General features: G+C 48.9%; 1 protein-coding gene and 1 gene segment (V, D, J or C); both read left to right on the forward strand.

Moving 5' to 3' along the window:
- LOC130282796 (immunoglobulin lambda-1 light chain-like) overlaps positions 1-22412 on the forward strand; it is a 271573-nt gene that overhangs the window by 146338 nt on the left and 102823 nt on the right.
- The window catches only part of LOC130282791 (immunoglobulin lambda-1 light chain-like), a 108449-nt gene continuing 93317 nt past the window's right edge, over positions 7281-22412 (forward strand). The window contains exons 1-2 of the mRNA XM_056531531.1: positions 7281-7351; positions 7430-7743. Of these exons, the coding sequence (XP_056387506.1) occupies positions 7306-7351; positions 7430-7743 (360 nt within the window). The 5' untranslated portion in view covers positions 7281-7305. The remainder of the gene's footprint in view (positions 7352-7429; positions 7744-22412) is intronic.

Below are 22412 nucleotides of genomic sequence, written 5' to 3' on the forward strand. Positions count from 1 at the left end.
TGACTGTCAGCTAAATCTTCTCTCTGCAGAAAATGACACCAAGATGGCTCCTTCATGTGTCAATGGATTCTGATCCTCTATATGAAAACAATAATTATTATAATACTGCTAAACACCGTATCCTCTGAATACCCCCCACTGCACCCTCTGAATATAAAACTACCACACACTGCACCCTCTGAATATAATACCACCACACACTGCACCCTCTGAATATAGTACTGCCACACACTGTACCCTGAATATAATACTAGCACACACTGCACAATCTGAATATAGTACTGCCACACACTGCACCCTCTGAATATAATACTACCACACACTGTACCCTGAATATAATACTACCACACACTGCACCCTCTGAATATAGTACTGCCACACACTGCACCCTCTTAATATAATACTACCAATCACTGCACCCTCTTAATATAATACTACCACACACTGTACCCTGAATATAATACTAGCACACACTGCACCCTCTGAATATAGTACTGCCACACACTGCACCCTCTGAATATAGTACTGCCACACACTGTACCCTGAATATAATACTACCACACACTGCACCCTCTGAATATAGTACTGCCACACACTGCACTCTCTTAATATAATACTACCAAACACTGCACCCTCTGAATATAATACTACTACACACTGTACCCTGAATATAATACTACCACACACTGCACCCTCTGAATATAATACTACCACACACTGCACCCTCTTAATATAATACTACCACACACTGCACTCTCTGAATATAAAACTACCACACACTGCGCTCCCTGAATATAATACTACGACACACTGTACCCTCTAAATGTAATACTACCACACTTTACCCTCTGAATATAATACTACCACACACTGTACCCTCTAAATGTAATACTACCACACACTGCACCCTCTGAATATAATACTACCACACACTGCGCTTTCTGAATATAGAACTACCACACACTGCGCTCTCTGAATATAATACTACCACACACTGTACCATCTGAATATAACCTTGCCGTGCAGTGCACCCTCTGAATACAATACTGTAATGTATTGGGGCCCATAAAAATCGTACCAACCCTGAAATTCCTTTATAATATACACCATACCTCTAAAATGCAAAACACTCTGTGCCTTCACATATAGTAATAATGCCCCATGCTGTGCCCCCACATATAATAATTATGGCCCCTCCTGGGCCCCCCACATATTAATAATGTCCGTCCTGTTCCCCCCACATAATAAAAATGCCCTCTGTCCTGTGCACCTAACATATAATGCGCCCTGTGCTGTGCCCCTTACATATAATGCCCCCTATGCTGTGCCCCTTACATATAATGCCCCCTGTTCTGTTCCCCTTACATATAATGCCCCTGTCATGCTCCCCTAACATTTAATGCCCCCTGTGCTGTGTCCCTCATATAATGCTCTCATCTTGTGCCCCTCACATATACTGCCCCCTGTCCTGTACCCCTAACATTTAATGCACCCTGTGACGTGCCCCTCACATATAATGCCCCCTGTCCTGCCCCACAGAGGGCATCATATGTGAGGGGCACATGACAGGAGCATTATATCTGAAAGGCACATGATGATGATGGGGGCATTATATGTGAGGGGCACAGCACAGGGGGCATTATACGTGAAGAGCACATGACACATCTATTACGTTCCCGCGCTGAGCAGCTCTCTTCTTCTTACGTGCACACACTGTGCAGACAGGTGAGTGGTGAGCCGCGGTGACTTGATCTTCAGGCGCCGGCGCGATAATGTGACATCATCGCGGTGGGCTGGCGTTGCTCGCCGATTCCAGCGGCGAGAAAGGTAAACTAATGAGTGAATGGTGGAGTGGGAGCTCCCCCCCCCCCCCCTTGGATCCGCCACTGCCTCATACTTGTCTGTGGATGAAAATATAAAAGAGTTATGATTTTTTGAAGGCGAGGAGGAAAAAACAAAAACGTAAAAATTAAATTGTCTGCATCCTTAAGGCCCAAATGGGCTGCGTCCTTAAGGGGTTAAATGGGCACAGTCATTAAAATAATATTTTTTGCATATAATACAGCCGGTAAAATAAGATTTGTAATTTACTCCCTGTAAAAAAAAATATTTGTATGTCACTTTCATGGCCTTATAAAGTCTGTGATTTTGAGCAGACAGAATGTGGTCTTGACCAGAAGGGAGACCCCTAGTGGCCAGTTTTATAAGACCATGAAAGTGACTTAAAAATACATTTTTTACAGGTAGTAAATTACAAATCATATTTATTTTACTTGCTGTATCATATGCATAAAAATAATTTTAATGACAGTGCCCATTTGAGGATGTGTTATTGAACAGATTGTGTGATCTACACAGTAAAGCTCTGTCATTCTGCACCGTCTGGGACTATTCTGCTGATCGCTCCGATTTCTTCCATTACATGCATTTACACAGAATGTTATTACATTTGTAACATTCTCTTTTTCTTGTTACAGATTCTAGGGCTCAGTTTACTGTGATACAAGAGAGGTACTAAAGCAAAAAAAAAAAAAATTGATAGTAAAAAAAAAATATTAAATACATTTAATTAAGCCCAAAAATACAAAAATAATATATGTCAGAATGCAATGAATTTTTTTTAAAGGTTTTTATTTTATTAATGTAGTAAAACATCATTATAAATAATGGAGTGTGGTGACAAAAAGGATGGCGTGTGTATAATGTAAGAGCAGTGTGTTATAACTGCATCAGAGTTTGTGACGCCAGGGTAGAGTTAACCTCTACACTCCAATGATAGCAGCTTACTGGGCTAGGCACTGAGGCAATAAATGTACAACACAAAGAGAAACCTAACATGTGCTCACCGCCGGAGGGCTGGGAGAATGCTAGGAGGAAACCCTTTTGCAGTCTCCTGCTAATTAAAAATGCCTGGGCAAAATTGGTGGAGCGGACTGCTGGCCATGGATGAAGGGAGAGACTACAAATGTACAACACAAAGAGAAACATAGCCGCACATCCACCATATGTATTTTGATCTACTTGCTTCTCAGCATAATTTCAAAAACTAACAGGTTGTTAGTGTACATTTTGATCAAAAAGTACAAGCCCACTCGCCACGTCAAGGCCACCTAGTCAAAGTGGGTCTCTAACCTGACCCTGGCATAGCGCCGTGCGGCGACCACTGCCTCCGAGACACCATGCCCACAGGGGGAGCGACCCATTGGCCAATCAGCCCCACTGCTGCCCGACCAAGCCCCTGGCTCTGGGCCACTCCACCCCACAGACAAAGTATCACAGAAACGATGGCAACCACAGAGAACCACACCAGTGTGAAACCTACCATGTGCTCACTGCCAGAGGGCTGGGAGAATGCTAGGAGGAAACCCTTATGCAGTCTCCTGCTAATTGTGTTATACATCTGTAGTCTCTCCATTCTTCCATGGCCAGAACTCCGCTCCACCCATTCGGCACAGGTGTTTTTAATTAGCAGGAGACTGCATAAGGGTTTCCTCCTAACATTCTCCCAGCCCTCTGGCAGTGAGCACATGGTAGGTTTCTCTGTGGCGACCATTGTTTCTGTGGTGCTTTGTCTGTGGGGAGGTGTGGCCCAGGGGCTTGGTGGCCACTGGGTCATTCCCCCGTTGGACTTGGTGTCTCAGAAGCAGTGGTCGCCGCCCGGCGCTACGCCAGTGTTAGGTTAGGGAACCACTCTGACTAGGTGGCCTTGACGTGGCGAGTGGGCTGGTACTTTTTAATCAAAATGTATATTAACAATCTGTTAGTTTTTGCAATTATGCTGAGAAGCAAGTAGATCAAAATACAAATGGTGGATGTGCGGCTGTGTTTCTCTATTTGTGTTGTACTGATGCAATAAAGACCACAGATGCAGGGTTCCAGAAACTATCTTTACTTTCAGGAGCGTGCAGGTTAAACAGGAACGGTTCAATAATTAATGCAATATAAAGGATGCTTTAGGATGCTTTAGTTATCACAGTTGCTCTTTGACACTATGGGACTTGTAGTCCTTAATGACTGTTGCGCTGCTAAAATATACTTCAGACAGCACTTCGTAACTTGTATAAGATTTTAAAGCTAATAAACACTGACTCTGCTCTTCATTTAGGAATCCTGTGTCAGGGCTTACTGCTAGACTGGTCCTAATGGGACCTGAGTTGCCTGAAGCTTTCTGTCTCATGCAATCCTTTCGGAACTTGACTTGCCTGAACTTGAATTGGACGGTGCAAGCTCTGGATGTCAGGATCCTGTAAGGGTGTTGACGCTCAGGAACAGATTGATGCAGCAACTGGGTATCCTAGGCCTGTCCTCATGTGGTGAGGTACAGGTCCACAGCAGAGGTCTGAAGGTGAACTCCACTCTTTCCACTGGACTAACTTGCTCCTCCCCGTCTAGCCAGACTTGGGGGAGCTGGGCAGAAGCCCTGATTGGCTAAAGCAGTCATGTGATCCCTAAGGTATCCTCCCTCACAGACAAAGTTAACTCCTAACTCCTTAAGGATGCAGGGCGTACATGTACAAAAAACTGCCCTGGCAGCTCAGCTGAGCTGATCGGAACCATCACAGTAAAACAGCGGTGTCCCAATCAGCTGAGAGGACAGCAGGAGGGCCCTTACCTGCCTCCTCGCCGTCCAATCGTTGCTCTGATGCTCCAATCAGCCATGGCAGACTGGAGCAGAAGAGCACCAATAACACTGATCAATACTGTACTATGGCATACCATTGAACAGTGTATGCAATCCAAGGATTGCATGTAATAGTCCTCTATGGGGACAAAAAAAATTGTGTAAAAAAAGTAAAAAATAAATGTGATAAATGTGATAAAAGTTTGAATCACCACCCCTTTTTTCCATTAACAAAAATGTAAACAAAAATAAACATAAACATGTGCAAAAAGCGATCAAAAAGTCCCATCAAAAACAAAAATAGTACCGATAAAAACTACAGATCATAGCACATAGCACATTTCCTCATACATCCCCATATACAGGAAAAAGTAAAAAGTTATAGGGTTCAGAAGAGGGCATTTTTAAATGTACTAATTTTCGTTAAAAAAAATTGTTTTTTTTTTTTTGTTTTGTTTTTTTCAATTTTGCTCCACAAATAATTTTTTTTGTTTCGTCGTAGAGTTTGTGGTGAAATGATTGATTTAATTACAAAGTAAAATTGATGGCTCAAAAAACAAGCCCTCATATAGGTTTGTAGGTGGAAAACTAAAAGAGTTATGATTTTTAGAAAGTAAGGAGGAAAAAACTAAAGTGTAAAAATTAAAAAACCCTTAAAGAGCACCTGTCACCAAATAAACTTTTCTAAACTAACTCAGGCTATGTTCCCTAACTACTCCTAACACTACTCCCACCCTTAAATAAATTTCAGAGCTTTAAAAAGCTGTGTATCATACCTTTATTCTTGCTCACATAGTGCAAATTCCCAGCAGGAGAAAGTGGGTGTTTCCCAGCAGGCATGACATCACTGAAGCCTGCTGAGGGACCACTTCCACCTTCACATTGTTGCAGTGCTGTGACGAATAGAAGACCTCAAGCTCTGTGCATCTTTCAGTGAGGTTCTATGCATCTTTCAGTGAGGCTCTTTGCAACTTTCAGTGAGGCTCAATGCAGCTGTCAATCAAACTCAGTGCAAAGAAACACTTCCTGAGTTTGGTTTCCTACCAAGCCGGGAGGAGACCAAACTCACTGTATAAATTGTGTCAGGGAACAGAACAGAGCCACCTAGTGTCTGTTTTTTCTATTACATTTTAAACATAATTATGTTGATAATTTTCAAAGCAAGTGAATTGGAAAGTGTCTAATTGCACAAGGAACACTATATTAAAAGTTTTATTTGCTGACAGGTACTTTTTAAGCCCTTAAGGGACTTCAAAGTATGCCGGGCTGCTTAGAGGTGTATAATGCGGAGCAGCAGGCACAGACCAACATGGGAAGGATACTAACTTTATGGGACATTGACTAATTACAAGCCAACCTCTGAAGGCTCTAACATAAGCCACCATTGGTCCTGTTAGGATTCAGCTAGCTGGATGTGGATCCTCTGTGTCAGCGAGGGATTGGCGTGGACCGTGTCGGTGGACCGGTTCTAGGTTGCTACTGGTTTTCACCAGAGCCCGCCGCAAAGCGGAATGGTCTTGCTGCGGCGGTAGCAACCAGGTCGTATCCCCCGGCTCAACCTCGCTGACTGCTGAGAAGGCGTGGGACAGAAGGACTAGGCAGAGGCAAGGTCAGATGTAGCAGAAGGTCGGGGCAGGCGGCAAGGTTCGTAGTCAAATAGCAATAGCAAAAGGTCTGGAACACAGGCTTTGGACAACACTAAACGCTTTCTCTGGCACAAGGCAACAAGATCCGGCAAGGGAGTGCAGGGGAAGTGAGGTAATATGGACAGGGAGCAGGTGGAAGCTAATTAGACTGATTGGGCCAGGCACCAATCACTGGTGCACTGGCCCTTTAAATCTTAGAGAGCTGGCGCGCGCGCGCCCTAAGGAGCGCGCGCGCCAGGACGTGACAGCCGGGGACCGGGACAGGTGAGTGACTTGGGATGCTATTCGCGAGCGGGCGCGTCCCGCTATGCGAATCGCATCCCCGCCGGCAGTGTCAGTGCAGCGCTCCCGGTAAGCGAGTCTGACCGGGACACTGCAGAGAGAGGAACGCCGCGAGCGCTCCGGGGAGGAGCAGGGACCCGGAGCGCTCGGCGTAACAGGTCTTCAACACTAACTAATAGGAAAGGGGCAGAGCTGGTGATCATACAGTATGTCTGGCTGTCACAAGCCCGGGAGAACAATATATCATTGGTTTTACCCTGTTTTTGTGCTGTAGACTTTTACTTTAGAAGCTTTTTCTAAAATAGTGAAGCTATGTTGTAGTCTGGTTAACTTTTTGCAGTGGTCATGAATTCATCATGTGTGATTTGTCACACAATTTGTCGCAAATCTACACCAGCCCAGACCTGGCTCACAAAACTGGCTGTGGAGAGCTTTAGTAAGTAGTTGCACATGGCGCACTAGTGAAAAAGTCATAGGACAAATCGCAGGAGAGGCACCATACACAGTGGAGTACTAATGAAAAAAAATGTGTATGTCACATGCCCTGCACATTTAATACATTTAGTGCACATACACATTTTCTACCCGCACAAATAATAAGTAAAAAAACATTCACCTACACAACTCTTGATGAATTTCCCCCGATGTGATTTGCATACATTGACTCATCCTATATTTAAGGATGTCTAATAAGTAGAGGATGTGATGTTTAACAGATTGTATGGTATACACAGTAAAGCTCTGTCATTCTGCACCATGTCTGGGACTGTTCTGCTGATCGCTCTTATTTCTTCCATTACATGTAAGATGTAAACATTTACACAGTCTGTTCTTGTAAGGATCTTCTTACATTGGTAACATTCTCTTTTTCTTGTTACAGATTCTAGGGCTCAGTTTACTGTGATACAAGAGAGGTTCATGTCTGTGTCAGCCGATGGGACAATCCACTTTACCTGTACAAGGAGTGATGGTTCTGTAACTGGGGATAACTACCCATCTTGGTATTACCAAACATCTGGAAGTGTTCCTAAGCTTATAGTTGGAAGTTATGGTACTGGCAACCAAAACTATAATCCAATATCAAACCGATTTACTGGTTCTTTATCTGGGGGTAAAGCCGTTCTGACTATTACCAAAGTACAGCCTGATGATGATGGGAATTACTATTGTTCTCTCTATGGTGGTAGTGGAAGATCACAGTGAGTCCAAAGCATAGATACCTTATACATAATCTGATATCTATGACAGTCATACACAAGAGGGAGCAGCTTGTTCATAGAATGAAGCAGCTGTTCGAAATATGTACTTTACTGAATATCAGATTTTGCCGGCATTGAGCAACAATACCTACAGTATGATATGCCGAAAAGGTTTTGGTGCTAATGGTCAGATTTTGAGAAAATAACTCAAGTATTATTTTCTATAAAATCTAAAAATTTAATTCAGAAGAATTGCTGCTCACACTGGGTGATGGCCACTCATTCAATAAGGTGTTTCAGATAAAATAAAGATTAGGAGTAAAAAGGAAGGCTGTCCTAAATCATAAGGACACACATAGGTGAGCTCAGGTGACATTGGAATATTTCTTGTTCAGTACTTTCACACAAGAAGGATGATATTGCTAAGAACTTATACTCCACCCTACCTAAATCTCAACTTAGCGTTAAGGGCCCCAACAGTTGGAGGTAAACCAAAATCTGTTTCTTCATGGCTTAAGTTTTCAGGTATGTTCAAATGTTGGCATTCCAGATGCATTAGTCCCACAGTTATGCAATATGGATCCACTTTTTTTATCATATGTTACAGGTGAGATGTTTAAAAGGGTTATCCGCCATAAGGTGAGTTTTGTATTAACCAGCCAGACATTAATGAAAGGTTCTGTGCTTGTTTTGGAGCTAAACGGCTATGTTCTCAGTCAACTATAACGCGGTGGCTAGCTTTTTGTGAATAGCTATTTCCTGTTTTAGTTCCCAAGCTTGAACTACAAGTCCCATAATACCTTGTTAGTAAGTGTGGGGTCACTTTTCTCCCTCCCACACATCAGCCACCCCACCCATTGAAACACACCTGTGCTCCCTTCCATGCAATAGACCAGTATTTTCTAACTAGGGTGCCTCCCGCTGTTGCAAAGCTACAAATCCCTGCAGAATGATCTCCCTCTCAAGCAGCAGTTGGGCCACCCATTAAAGCAGACAGGCTCCCTCTGAACACCTGACTAGTGATGTAATGTATTGGGTGCAACCTGGGGAAACCGGAGAAGACAGTCATCTCGTATGCTGTTAAAAAATAAACATTGGGGCAAAAATCGCAGAAGAATTGTGAGACCACTTAGAAAAACAGGTACACTATATTACGCTAACTTTACATCCCCTGTTGCATCGTCAAATAAACAAAAAATCCTGGAATACCCCTTTAACATCAAACAGGACATGCTGCATTGCCATGTATGTGGGTTATGTACTATCAGGCATGTCCCATGTTAAGTTCAACATGTGGGATGTACCACAAACACATTGAAAACCTGCATTAGGAAACACCTGTCTGATATCCAGCACTTTAACCCCTCCCTCAAAATCAGGTACATTTAGGGACAATTTCCCGCAACACCATGTACATGTACCAGATTAGAATAAACTGTCACAGCGCCGCCGGGCGCTGTGTCAGTTTGTTGAGCTTGGCTGTGCTGCACAGCCGAGCCTCCCTGAAGCTGGCCAGTGACCAATCGCCGCGGTCCCCGGCCGGCGATTGCTGCTATTGGTCCGTCAGTACAGACGGACCAATAGCAGGGATCTGGTGCGGATCTCCTCCTTCCCCCTCTCCTCTGTCGCTTCACTGTGTGAAGCGATCGGTGGTGAGGGGGGCCCCATCGGAGGAGGCCACCTGCGGGCACTCAGGATCGGAGCTGCACTCCGATCCTGGGTTAACCCTGTAGACGCTGTGGTCACTAAGACCACAGCGTCTATTATGGCAACAGAGGGAGGGAGCTCCCTCTGTCACTGATCAGCGCTCTGCAAAGTGAAAGTAGAGTGCCAATGGTTGCCATGGCAACCGGAGGACTGACAGTGGCCTCCCGTTATGATTCGGCTAGCTGGATGTGGATCCTCTGTGTCAGCGAGGGATTGGCGTGGACCGTGTCGGTGGACCGGTTCTAGGTTGCTACTGATTTTCACCAGAGCCCGCCGCAAAGCGGGATGGTCTTGGTGCGGCGGTAGCAACCAGGTCGTATCCACCGGCAACGGCTCAACCTCGCTGACTGCTGAGAAGGCGTGGGACAGAAGGACTAGGCAGAGGCAAGTTCAGACGTAGCAGAAGGTCGGGGCAGGCGGCAAGGTTCGTAGTCAAATAGCAATAGCAGAAGGTCTGGAACACAGGCTTTGGACAACACTAAACGCTTTCTCTGGCACAAGGCAACAAGATCCGGCAAGGAAGTGCAGGGGAAGTGAGGTTAAATAGACAGGGAGCAGGTGGAGGCTAATTAGACTGATTGGGCCAGGCACCAATCATTGGTGCACTGGCCCTTTAAATCTTAGAGAGCTGGCGCTCGCGCGCCCTAGAGAGCGGAGCCGCGCATGCCATAACGTGACAGCCGGGGACCGGGATGGGTAAGTGGCTTGGGATGCGATTCGCGAGCGGGTGCGCCCCGCTATGCGAATCGCATCTTCATCATGAATGTCAGTGCAGCGCTCCCGGTCAGCGGGTCTGACCCGGGCGCTGCAGAGAGGAGAACGCCGCGAGCGCTCCGGGGAGGAGCAGGGACTCGGAGCGCTCGGCGTAACAGTACCCCCCCTTAGGTCTCCCCCTCTTTTTGTCTCCTTGCCCCTTCAAATGAGACGAGAACATAGGGGGCGCCTCTTGAGTTTCCTTCCGGAACAAAAAGAAGTCCTGGGTAGCTACATCAGCGGCCGGTAATCCAGAAGAAGTGGGAATGGGGAGGGGGGGCAGAGGGTGAAGCTTGCCACGAGGCAGAGTGTCACCAGGACGGGGGCTATGAGGAGGCACGGCACAGTCCTGATAGACCTTGGGGAGACCAGGCACAGGAGGAGACACTGAGGCCTGACAGACGGGACTGGGAGCAGACGTGAGGCATTTCTTGTGGCAAGCAGGACCCCAATTCTTGATCTCTTCGGTGGTCCAGTCAAGGGTGGGAGAATGACGCTGGAGCCATGGCAGACCGAGGAGGACTTCAGAGGTGCAGTTGGGCAGAACAAAAAATTAAATTTTCTCGTGATGCAGTCCAATGCTCATAAGTGTTACGCCGAGCGCTCCGGGTCCCTGCTCCTCCCCGGAGCGCTCACGGCGTCTCTCTCCCTGCAGCGCCCCGGTCGGTCCCGCTGATCGGGAGCGCTGCACTGATATGGCCGTCGGGGATGCGATTCGCACAGCGGGACGCGCCCGCTCGCGAATCGCATCCCAAGTCACTTACCCGTCCCGGTCCCCTGCTGTCATGTGCTGGCGCGCACGGCTCCGCTCTCTAGGGCGCGCGCGCGCCAGCTCTCTGAGACTTAAAGGGCCAGTGCACCAATGATTGGTGCCTGGCCCAATTAGCTTAATTGGCTTCCACCTGCTCCCTGGCTATATCACATCACTTCCCCTGCACTCCCTTGCCGGATCTTGTTGCCTTGTGCCAGTGAAAGCGTTTAGTGTTGTCCAAAGCCTGTGTTACCTGAACTCCTGCTATCCATCTTGACTACGAACCTTGCCGCCTGCCCCAACCTTCTGCTACGTCTGACCTTGCCTCTGCCTAGTCCTTCTGTCCCACGCCTTCTCAGCAGTCAGCGAGGTTGAGCCGTTGCTAGTGGATACGACCTGGTTGCTACTGCCGCAGCAAGACCATCCAGCTTTGCGGCGGGCTCTGGTGAACACCAGTAGCCTCTTAGAACCGGTCCACCAGCACGGTCCACGCCAATCCCTCGCTGACACAGAGGATTCACTACCTGTAAGCCGAATCGTGACAGTAGATCCGGCCATGGATCCCGCTGAGGTGCCGCTGCCAAGTCTCGCTGACCTTACCACGGTGGTCGCTCAGCAATCGCAGCAAATTGCCCAACAAGGACAGCAGCTGTCGCAGTTGACCGCCACGTTACAGCAACTTCTGCCCCTGCTACAGCAGCAACCATCTCCTCCGCCAGCTCCTGCACCTCCTCCGCAGCGAGTGGCCGCTCCTAGCCTCCGCTTGTCCCTGCCGGACAAATTTGATGGGGACTCTAGACTCTGCCGTGGATTTCTGTCTCAATGTTCCCTGCATATGGAGATGTTGTCGGACTTGTTTCCTACAGAATGGTCTAAGGTGGCGTTCGTAGTGAGCCTTCTTTCAGGAAAGGCCTTGTCTTGGGCCACACCGCTCTGGGACCGCAATGATCCTGCCACAGCGACAGTCCAGTCCTTCTTCGCTGAAGTCCGTAGTGTCTTCGCGGAACCAGCCCGAGCTTCTTCTGCCAAGACTGCCCTGCTGAACCTGGTCCAGGGTAATTCTTCAGTGGGCGAGTACGCCATCCAATTTCGTACTCTTGCTTCCGAATTATCATGGAATAACGAGGCTCTCTGCGCGACCTTTAAAAAAGGCCTATCCAGTAGCATCAAGGATGTGCTGGCCGCACAAGAGATTCCTGCCAACCTGCAAGAACTTATCCATTTGGCCACCCGCATTGACATGCGTTTTTCTGAGAGACATCAGGAGCTCCGCCAGGAAAAAGACTTAGATCTCTGGGCACCTCTCCCACAGCATCCTTTGCAATCTACGCCTGGGCCTCCCGCCGAGGAGGCCATGCAAGTGGATCGGTCTCGCCTGACGCAGGAAGAGAGGAATCGCCGTAGGGAAGAAAATCTTTGTCTGTACTGTGCCAGTACCGAGCATTTCTTTGGGGATTGCCCTATTCGTCCTCCACGTCTGGGAAACGCACGCACGCACCCAGCTCACGTGGGTGTGGCGTCCCTTGGTTCAAAGTCTGCTTCTCCACGTCTCACTGTGCCCGTGCGGATTTCTCCTTCAGCCAATTCCTCCCTCTCAGCCGTGGCCTGCTTGGACTCTGGTGCCTCTGGGAATTTCATTTTGGAGTCTTTGGTGAATAAGTTCTGCATCCAGGTGACTCGTCTCGTCAAGCCGCTCTACATTTCCGCGGTCAACGGAGTTAGATTGGATTGCACCGTGCGTTACCGCACAAAACCCCTCTTAATGTGCATTGGACCCCACCACGAAAGGATTGAATTTTTCGTCCTTCCCAACTGCACCTCTGAGGTCCTCCTCGGTCTGCCATGGCTCCAGCTTCATTCTCCCACCCTTGACTGGACCACCGGGGAGATCAAGAACTGGGACTCTGCTTGCCACAAGAAATGCCTCTCCCCCCCTCCCAGTCCCGTCAGGCAAGCCTCAGTGCCTCCTCATGGCCCCCGTCCTGGTGTCACCCTGCCCCGTGCCAAGCTTCACCCTCTGCCCTCCCTCCCCATTCCCACTCCTGCTGTACTGCCTGCCGTTGAGGAAACCCTCCATTCTTTCCCGGTGTCCTCGTCCCAGGTAAAGCAGTTGTCGGACAAAAAAAGGGGGAGACCCAAGGGGGGGGGGGGGGGTACTGTTACGCCGAGCGCTCCGGGTCCCTGCTCCTCCCCGGAGCGCTCACGGCGTCTCTCTCCCTGCAGCGCCCCGGTCGGTCCCGCTGATCGGGAGCGCTGCACTGATATGGCCGTCGGGGATGCGATTCGCACATCGGGACGCGCCCGCTCGCGAATCGCATCCCAAGTCACTTACCCGTCCCGGTCCCCTGCTGTCATGTGCTGGCGCGCGCGGCTCCGCTCTCTAGGGCGCGCGCACGCCAGCTCTCTGAGACTTAAAGGGCCAGTGCACCAATGATTGGTGCCTGGCCCAATTAGCTTAATTGGCTTCCACCTGCTCCCTGGCTATATCACATCACTTCCCCTGCACTCCCTTGCCGGATCTTGTTGCCTTGTGCCAGTGAAAGCGTTTAGTGTTGTCCAAAGCCTGTTTTACCTGAACTCCTGCTATCCATCTTGACTACGAACCTTGCCGCCTGCCCCGACCTTCTGCTACGTCTGACCTTGCCTCTGCCTAGTCCTTCTGTCCCACGCCTTCTCAGCAGTCAGCGAGGTTGAGCCGTTGCTAGTGGATACGACCTGGTTGCTACTGCCGCAGCAAGACCATCCCGCTTTGCGGCGGGCTCTGGTGAACACCAGTAGCCTCTTAGAACCGGTCCACCAGCACGGTCCACGCCAATCCCTCGCTGACACAGAGGATCCACTACCTGTAAGCCGAATCGTGAAAATAAGCAAGGGCTCTGTGCGGTAACGCACAGTGCAGTCCAACTTCACTCCGTTGACCGAAGAAATGTAGAGCGGCTTGACGAGACGGGTCACCGGGATGCAGAACCTATTAACCAAAGAGGCCAGAATAAAATTTCCAGAAGAACCAGAGACCAAGAAGGCCACGGCTGAGAAGGAGGAGTTGGCAGAAGGAGAAATCCGCACGGGCACAGTGAGACGTGGAGAAGCAGACTTCGTACCAAGAGACGCCACACCCACGTGAGCTGGGTGCGTGCGTTTCCCAGACGTGGAGGACGAATAGGGCAATCCACCAAGAAATGTTCGGTACTAGCGCAGTACAGACATAAATTTTTATCCCTACGGCGAGTCCTCTCTTCATGGGTCAGGCGAGACCGATCCACTTGCATAGCCTCCTCGGCGGGAGGCACAGGGGTAGATTGCAAAGGATACTGTGAGAGAGGTGCCCAGAGATCAAGGTCTTTTTCCTGGAGGAGCTCCTGGTGTCTTTCAGAAAAACGCATGTCAATGCGGGTGGCCAAATGGATAAGTTCATGCAGGTTGGCAGGAATCTCTTGTGCGGCCAGCACATCCTTGATGTTACTGGATAGGCCTTTTTTAAAGGTCGCGCAGAGGGCCTCGTTATTCCAAGATAATTTGGAGGCGAGAGTACGAAATTGGATGGCGTACTCGCCTACTGAAGAATTACCCTGGACCAGGTTCAGCAGGGCAGTCTCGGCAGAAGAAGCTCAGGCTGGTTCCTCGAAGACACTACGGACTTCAGCGAAGAAGGACTGGACTGTGGCTGTGGCAGGATCATTGCGGTCCCAGAGCGGTGTGGCCCAAGACAAGGCCTTTCCAGACAGAAGACTAACTACGAACGCCACCTTAGACCGTTCTGTAGGAAATTGGTCCGACAACATCTCCATATGTAGGGAACATTGAGACAGGAAGCCACGGCAGAGTCTAGAGTCCCCATCAAATTTGTCTGGCAGGGACAAGCGGAGGCCAGGAGCGGCCACTCGCTGCGGAGGAGGTGCAGGAGCTGGCGGAGGAGATGGTTGCTGCTGTAGCAGTGGCAGAAGTTGCTGTAACATGGCGGTCAACTGCGACAGCTGCTGTCCTTGTTGGGCAATTTGCTGAGATTGCTGGGCGACCACCGTGGGTAGGTCAGCGAGACTTGGCAGCGGCACCTCAGCGGGATCCATGGCTGGATCTACTGTTATGATTCGGCTAGCTGGATGTGGATACTCTGTGTCAGCGAGGGATTGGCGTGGACCGTGTCGGTGGACCGATTCTAGGGTTGCTACTGGTTTTCACCAGAGCCCGCCGCAAAGCGGGATGGTCTTGCTGCGGCGGTAGCAACCAGGTCGTATCCACCGGCAACGGCTCAACCTCGCTGACTGCTGAGAAGGCGTGGGAGAGAAGGACTAGGCAGAGGCAAGGTCAGACGTGGCAGAAGGTCGGGGCAGGCGGCAAGGTTCGTAGTCAATAGCAAGAGCAGAAGGTCTGGAACACAGGCTTTGGACAACACTAAACGCTTTCTCTGGCACAAGGCAACAAGATCCGGCAAGGAAGTGCAGGGAAAGTGAGGTTAAATAGACAGGGAGCAGGTGGAGGCTAATTAGACTGATTGGGCCAGGCACCAATCATTGGTGCACTGGCCCTTTAAATCTTAGAGAGTTGGCGCGCGCGCGCCCTAGAGAGCGGAGCCGCGCACGCCAGAACGTGACAGCCAGGGACCGGGACGGGTAAGTGGCTTGGGATGCGATTCGCGAGCGGGCGCGTCCCGCTATGCGAATCGCATCCCCATCGTGAATGTCAGTGCAGCGCTCCCGGTCAGCGGGTCTGACCGGGGCGCTGCAGAGAGGAGAATGCCGCGAGCGCTCCGGGGAGGAGCAGGGACCCGAAGCGCTCGGCGTAACACCTCCGTTGTCATGGAGGGACTGATCTATCCTACGCCTGTCAGTGCTGACAGACATAGGCATAATTCAATGGAGTACAGATGTGTGCTCCAATGAATTATTTGTATAATACTAAAAAAAAATGAGTGTGAAAAAAGTGGAAACAATAAAAAAAAGTGAAAAAAATTTGAAAAAATGTAATAAAATAAAAAATTTGAAAAAATAAAAAAAATAAGAAAAAATATATTAAAAATAATAAAATAAATTATATATGTGTATAATATATACATGTACATGTAATACATACGTGTACATGTAAATACATCAACATGACCCGCAAAAAAAGAGTCCTCACACAATTGCGTCAGTGAAAAAATAAAAAAGTTACAGCTCATAGAATGCGGCAACTTATAAACATGATTTTTTTAAATAAAAAATAGTTTTAATGCCCTAGTTGAACTAAACTATAAAAAAAAGTATATACATTTGGTATCGCCGTATTCGTATCAACCTGCAGTGTAATGTTAACATGTAATTTATACCGCATGATGAACGACCTAAAAAATTTAAATAAAAACAACCACAGAATCGATTTTTTTTTATGTATACCACCTCATAAAAAATTAAATAAAAAACTATCAGTGTCACATGTAACCCAGAATGGTACCAATGAAAGCGTCAACTTGTGTCCCAAAAATATTTTTGCACCCCAAGGCCTCTGTAATCTTATATGATGCCAACAAAATATCCTAAACTAAAAGGAGGCCCCAGAATCCACACAGCATGCCTTCATGTCTGAGACCTGCGTGAGACACGTAGCATACAAAGGCCACATATGGGATATTTCCAAGTACATCAGAATTCAGGGAATAAATCTTGAGTTTTATTTCTTTGTCAACATTTACTGTGTTACAGGAAAAAAAAATTATTAAAATGATTTCTGCTAAACGCCTAAAGGGGTAATAAACTTTTTTTAATGTCATTCTGACTACTTTAAGGGGTGCAGTTTATAAAATGAGGTGATTTATGGGGGTATCTAACATACAGGCCCCTCAATTCCACTTCACAGCTAAACAGGTCCCTGAAAAATCTTATTTTGCAATTTTCTTGAAAATCTGCTACTAAACTTATAAACCCTCTAACATTCTAAAAGTAAAAGGATGTTTATCAAATGATGGGAACATAAAGTATACATATTGTAGATGTGAATTATTTATTAATTTGGTGCGGCATGACTTTTTATCGTACGAGCAGAAAATATCAAATCTAGAAAAATAAAAAATGTAAAATTTTTTCGCAAAATTTTGTTTACTTTTACAAAAAATGCTAAATATATCAATCAAAATTTACCACTAATGTCAAGTACAATATGTCATGAAAAAACTATCTCAGAATCGCTTTCATAAGTAAAAGTGTTCCAAAGTTATTGTTACGCCGAGCGCTCCGGGTCCCCGCTCCTCCCCGGAGCGCTCGCTACATCCTCGCAATTGCAGCGCCCCGGTCAGACCCGCTGACCGGGTGCGCTGCGATACCTCTCCCAGCCGGGATGCGATTCGCTATGCGGGAGGCGCCCGCTCGCGATGCGCATCCCGGCTCCCGTACCTGACTCGCTCTCCGTCGGTCTTGTCCCGGCGCGCGCGGCCCCGCTCCCTAGGGCGCGCGCGCGCCGGGTCTCTGCAATTTAAAGGGCCACTGCGCCACTGATTGGCGCAGTTAGCCTAATTAGTGTGTTCACCTGTGCACTCCCTATTTATACCTCACTTCCCCTGCACTCCCTCGCCGGATCTTGTTGCCATCGTGCCAGTGAAAGCGTTTCCTTGTGTGTTCCTAGCCTGTGTTCCAGACCTCCTGCCGTTGCCCCTCACTACGATCCTTGCTGCCTGCCCCGACCTTCTGCTACGTCCGACCTTGCTCTTGTCTACTCCCTTGTACCGCGCCTATCTTCAGCAGTCAGAGAGGTTGAGCCGTTGCTGGTGGATACGACCTGGTTGCTACCGCCGCTGCAAGACCATCCCGCTTTGCGGCGGGCTCTGGTGAATACCAGTAGCAACTTAGAACCGGTCCACCAGCACGGTCCACGCCAATCCCTCTCTGGCACAGAGGATCCACCACCTGCCAGCCGAATCGTGACAGTAGATCCGGCCATGGATCCCGCTGAAGTCCCACTGCCAGTTGTCGCCGACCTCACCACGGTGGTCGCCCAGCAGTCGCAACAGATAGTGCAACAAGGCCACCAGCTGTCTCATCTGACCGTGATGCTACAGCAGCTACTACCACAGCTTCAGCAATCATCTCCTCCGCCAGCTCCTGCACCTCCTCCGCAGCGAGTGGCCGCTTCCGGCCTACGATTATCCTTGCCGGATAAATTTGATGGGGACTCTAAGTTTTGCCGTGGCTTTCTTTCGCAATGTTCCCTGCACTTGGAGATGATGTCGGACCAGTTTCCTACTGAAAGGTCTAAGGTGGCTTTCGTAGTCAGCCTTCTGTCTGGGAAAGCTCTGTCATGGGCCACACCGCTCTGGGACCGCAATGACCCCGTCACTGCCTCTGTACACTCCTTCTTCACGGAGATTCTTAGTGTCTTTGAGGAACCTGCCCGAGCCTCTTCTGCTGAGACTGCCCTGCTGAACCTGGTCCAGGGTAATTCTTCTGTTGGCGAGTACGCCATCCAATTCCGTACTCTTGCCTCCGAATTATCCTGGAATAATGAGGCCCTCTGCGCGACCTTTAAAAAAGGCCTATCCAGCAACATTAAAGATGTTCTGGCCGCACGAGAAATTCCTGATAACCTGCATGAACTTATTCATCTGGCCACCCGCATTGACATGCGTTTTTCCGAAAGGCGTCAGGAGCTCCGCCAGGATATGGACTTTGTTCGCTCAAGGTTTTTTTTTTCCCCGGCTCCTCTCTCCTCTGGTCCTCTGCAATCCGTTCCTGTGCCTCCCGCCGTGGAGGCTATGCAAGTTGACCGGTCTCGCTTGACACCTCAAGAGAGGACACGACGCCGCATGGAGAATCTGTGCCTGTACTGTGCAGGTACCGAACACTTCCTGAAGGATTGTCCTATCCGTCCTCCCCGCCTGGAAAGACGTACGCTGACTCCGCACAAAGGCGAGGCAGTTCTTGATGTCAACTCTGCTTCTCCACGCCTTACTGTGCCTGTGCGAATATCTTCCTCTACCTTCTCCTTCTCTGCTATGGCCTTCTTGGATTCCGGATCTGCAGGAAATTTTATTTTGGCCTCTCTCATCAACAGGTTCAACATCCCAGTGACCAGTCTCGCCAGACCCCTCTACATCAATTGTGTTAACAATGAAAGATTGGACTGTACCGTGCGTTACCGCACGGAACCTCTCCTAATGTGCATCGGACCTCATCACGAAAAAATTGAGTTTTTGGTCCTCTCCAACTGCACTTCCGAAATTCTTCTTGGATTACCGTGGCTTCAACGCCATTCCCCAACCCTTGATTGGTCCACAGGAGAAATCAAGAGCTGGGGTACCTCTTGTTTCAAGGACTGTCTTAAACCGGTTCCCTGTACTCCCTGCCGTGACCCTGTGGTTCCCCCTGTAACCGGTCTTCCTAAGGCTTATATGGACTATGCTGACGTGTTTTGCAAAAAGCAAGCTGAGACTTTACCTCCTCACAGGCCTTATGACTGTCCTATTGACCTCCTCCCGGGTACTACTCCACCCCGGGGCAGAATTTATCCTCTGTCTGCTCCAGAGACTCTTGCTATGTCTGAATACATCCAGGAAAATTTAAAAAAGGGGTTTATCCGCAAATCCTCCTCTCCTGCCGGAGCTGGATTTTTCTTTGTGTCCAAAAAAGATGGCTCCCTACGTCCTTGCATTGATTACCGCGGACTTAATAAAATCACGGTAAAGAACCGCTACCCCCTACCTCTTATCTCAGAACTCTTTGATCGCCTTCAAGGTGCCCACATCTTTACCAAACTGGACTTAAGAGGTGCTTATAATCTCATCCGCATCAGGGAGGGGGACGAATGGAAGACTGCATTTAACACCAGAGATGGACACTTTGAGTATCTGGTCATGCCCTTTGGCCTGTGCAACGCCCCTGCCGTCTTCCAAGACTTTGTTAATGAAATTTTTCGTGATCTCTTATATTCCTGTGTTGTGGTTTATCTGGACGATATTCTGATTTTTTCTGCCAACTTAGAAGAACACCGCCAACATGTCCGCATGGTTCTTCAGAGACTTCGAGACAATAAACTTTATGCCAAAATGGAGAAATGTCTGTTTGAATGCCAATCTCTTCCTTTCCTAGGATACTTGGTCTCTGGCCAGGGATTACAAATAGACCCAGACAAACTCTCTGCCGTCTTAGATTGGCCCCGCCCCTCCGGACTCCGTGCTATCCAACGTTTTTTGGGGTTCGCCAATTATTACAGACAATTTATTCCACACTTTTCCACTATTGTGGCTCCTATCGTGGCTTTAACCAAGAAAAATGCCAATCCCAAGTCCTGGTCTCCCCAAGCAGAAGACGCATTTAAACGTCTCAAGTCTGCCTTTTCTTCTGCTCCCGTGCTCTCCAGACCTGACCCATCTAAACCCTTCCTATTGGAGGTAGATGCCTCCTCAGTGGGAGCTGGAGCTGTCCTTCTACAAAAAAATCCTTCCGGGCATGCTGTTACTTGTGGGTTTTTTTCTAGGACCTTCTCTCCGGCGGAGAGGAACTACTCCATCGGGGATCGAGAATTACTGGCCATTAAATTGGCGCTTGAGGAATGGAGGCATCTGCTGGAGGGATCAAAATTTCCTGTTATCATATACACCGATCACAAGAATCTCTCCTATCTCCAGTCTGCCCAACGGCTGAACCCTCGCCAGGCCAGGTGGTCGTTGTTCTTTGCCCGTTTTAACTTTGAAATTCACTTTCGCCCTGCCGACAAGAACATTAGGGCCGATGCCCTCTCTCGTTCCTCGGATGCCTCGGAAGTAGAGGTCTCTCCGCAACACATCATTCCTCCTGACTGTCTGATCTCCACTTCTCCAGCCTCCATCAGGCAAACTCCTCCAGGGAAGACCTTCGTTTCTCCACGCCAACGTCTCGGGATTCTCAAATGGGGACACTCCTCCCACCTCGCAGGCCATGCGGGCATCAAAAAATCCTTGCAACTCATCTCTCGTTTCTATTGGTGGCCGACTCTGGAGACGGATGTTGTTGATTTTGTGCGGGCCTGTACTGTCTGTGCCCGGGATAAGACTCCTCGCCAGAAACCTGCTGGTCTCCTTCAACCTCTGCCTGTCCCCGAACAGCCTTGGTCACTGATTGGTATAGACTTTATTACAGACTTACCCCCATCCCGTGACAACACTGTTGTTTGGGTGGTCGTTGATCGATTTTCCAAGATGGCACATTTTATTCCTCTTCCTGGTCTTCCTTCAGCGCCTCAGTTGGCAAAACAATTTTTTGTACACATTTTTCGTCTTCACGGTTTGCCCACGCAGATCGTCTCGGATAGAGGCGTCCAATTCGTGTCTAAATTCTGGAGGGCCCTCTGTAAACAGCTCAAGATTAAATTAAACTTCTCTTCTTCTTATCATCCCCAATCCAATGGGCAAGTAGAAAGAATTAACCAGGTCCTGGGTGACTATTTACGGCATTTTGTTTCCTCCCGCCAGGATGACTGGGCAGATCTTCTACCATGGGCCGAATTCCCATACAACTTCAGAGTCTCAGAATCTTCTGCTAAGTCCCCATTTTTCATGGTGTACGGCCGTCACCCTCTTCCCCCCCTCCCTACTCCCTTGCCCTCTGGTTTGCCCGCTGTGGATGAAGTGACTCGTGATCTTTCCACCATATGGAAAGAGACCCAAAATTCTCTTTTACAGGCTTCATCCCGCATGAAAAGGTTTGCCGATAAGAAAAGAAGAACTCCCCCCATTTTTGCGCCCAGAGACAAGGTATGGCTCTCCGCTAAATATGTCCGCTTTCGTGTCCCCAGTTACAAACTGGGACCACGCTATCTTGGTCCTTTCAAAGTCTTGTGCCAGATTAACCCTGTCTCTTACAAACTCCTTCTTCCTCCTTCTCTCCGTATTCCCAATGCCTTCCATGTCTCTCTCCTTAAACCACTCATCATTAACCGCTTCTCTCCCAAACTTGTTTCTCCCACTCCTGTTTCCGGCTCTTCTGACGTCTTCTCCGTGAAGGAGATTCTGGCCTCCAAAACGGTCAGAGGGAAAAAATTCTTCTTGGTGGATTGGGAAGGCTGTGGTCCAGAAGAGAGATCCTGGGAACCTGAGGACAACATCCTAGACAAAAGTCTTGTCCTCAGGTTCTCAGGCTCCAAGAAGAGGGGGAGACCCAAGGGGGGGGTACTGTTACGCCGAGCGCTCCGGGTCCCCGCTCCTCCCCGGAGCGCTCGCTACATCCTCGCAATTGCAGCACCCCGGTCAGACCCGCTGACCGGGTGCGCTGCGATACCTCTCCCAGCCGGGATGCGATTCGCGATGCGGGAGGCGCCCGCTCGCGATGCGCATCCCGGCTCCCGTACCTGACTCGCTCTCCGTCGGTCTTGTCCCGGCGCGCGCGGCCCCGCTCCCTAGGGCGCGCGTGCGCCGGGTCTCTGCAATTTAAAGGGCCACTGCGCCACTGATTGGCGCAGTTAGCCTAATTAGTGTGTTCACCTGTGCACTCCCTATTTATACCTCACTTCCC

The sequence above is a fragment of the Hyla sarda genome, chromosome 1, assembly GCF_029499605.1.
Source record: "Hyla sarda isolate aHylSar1 chromosome 1, aHylSar1.hap1, whole genome shotgun sequence".
Classification (NCBI taxonomy): domain Eukaryota; kingdom Metazoa; phylum Chordata; class Amphibia; order Anura; family Hylidae; genus Hyla; species Hyla sarda.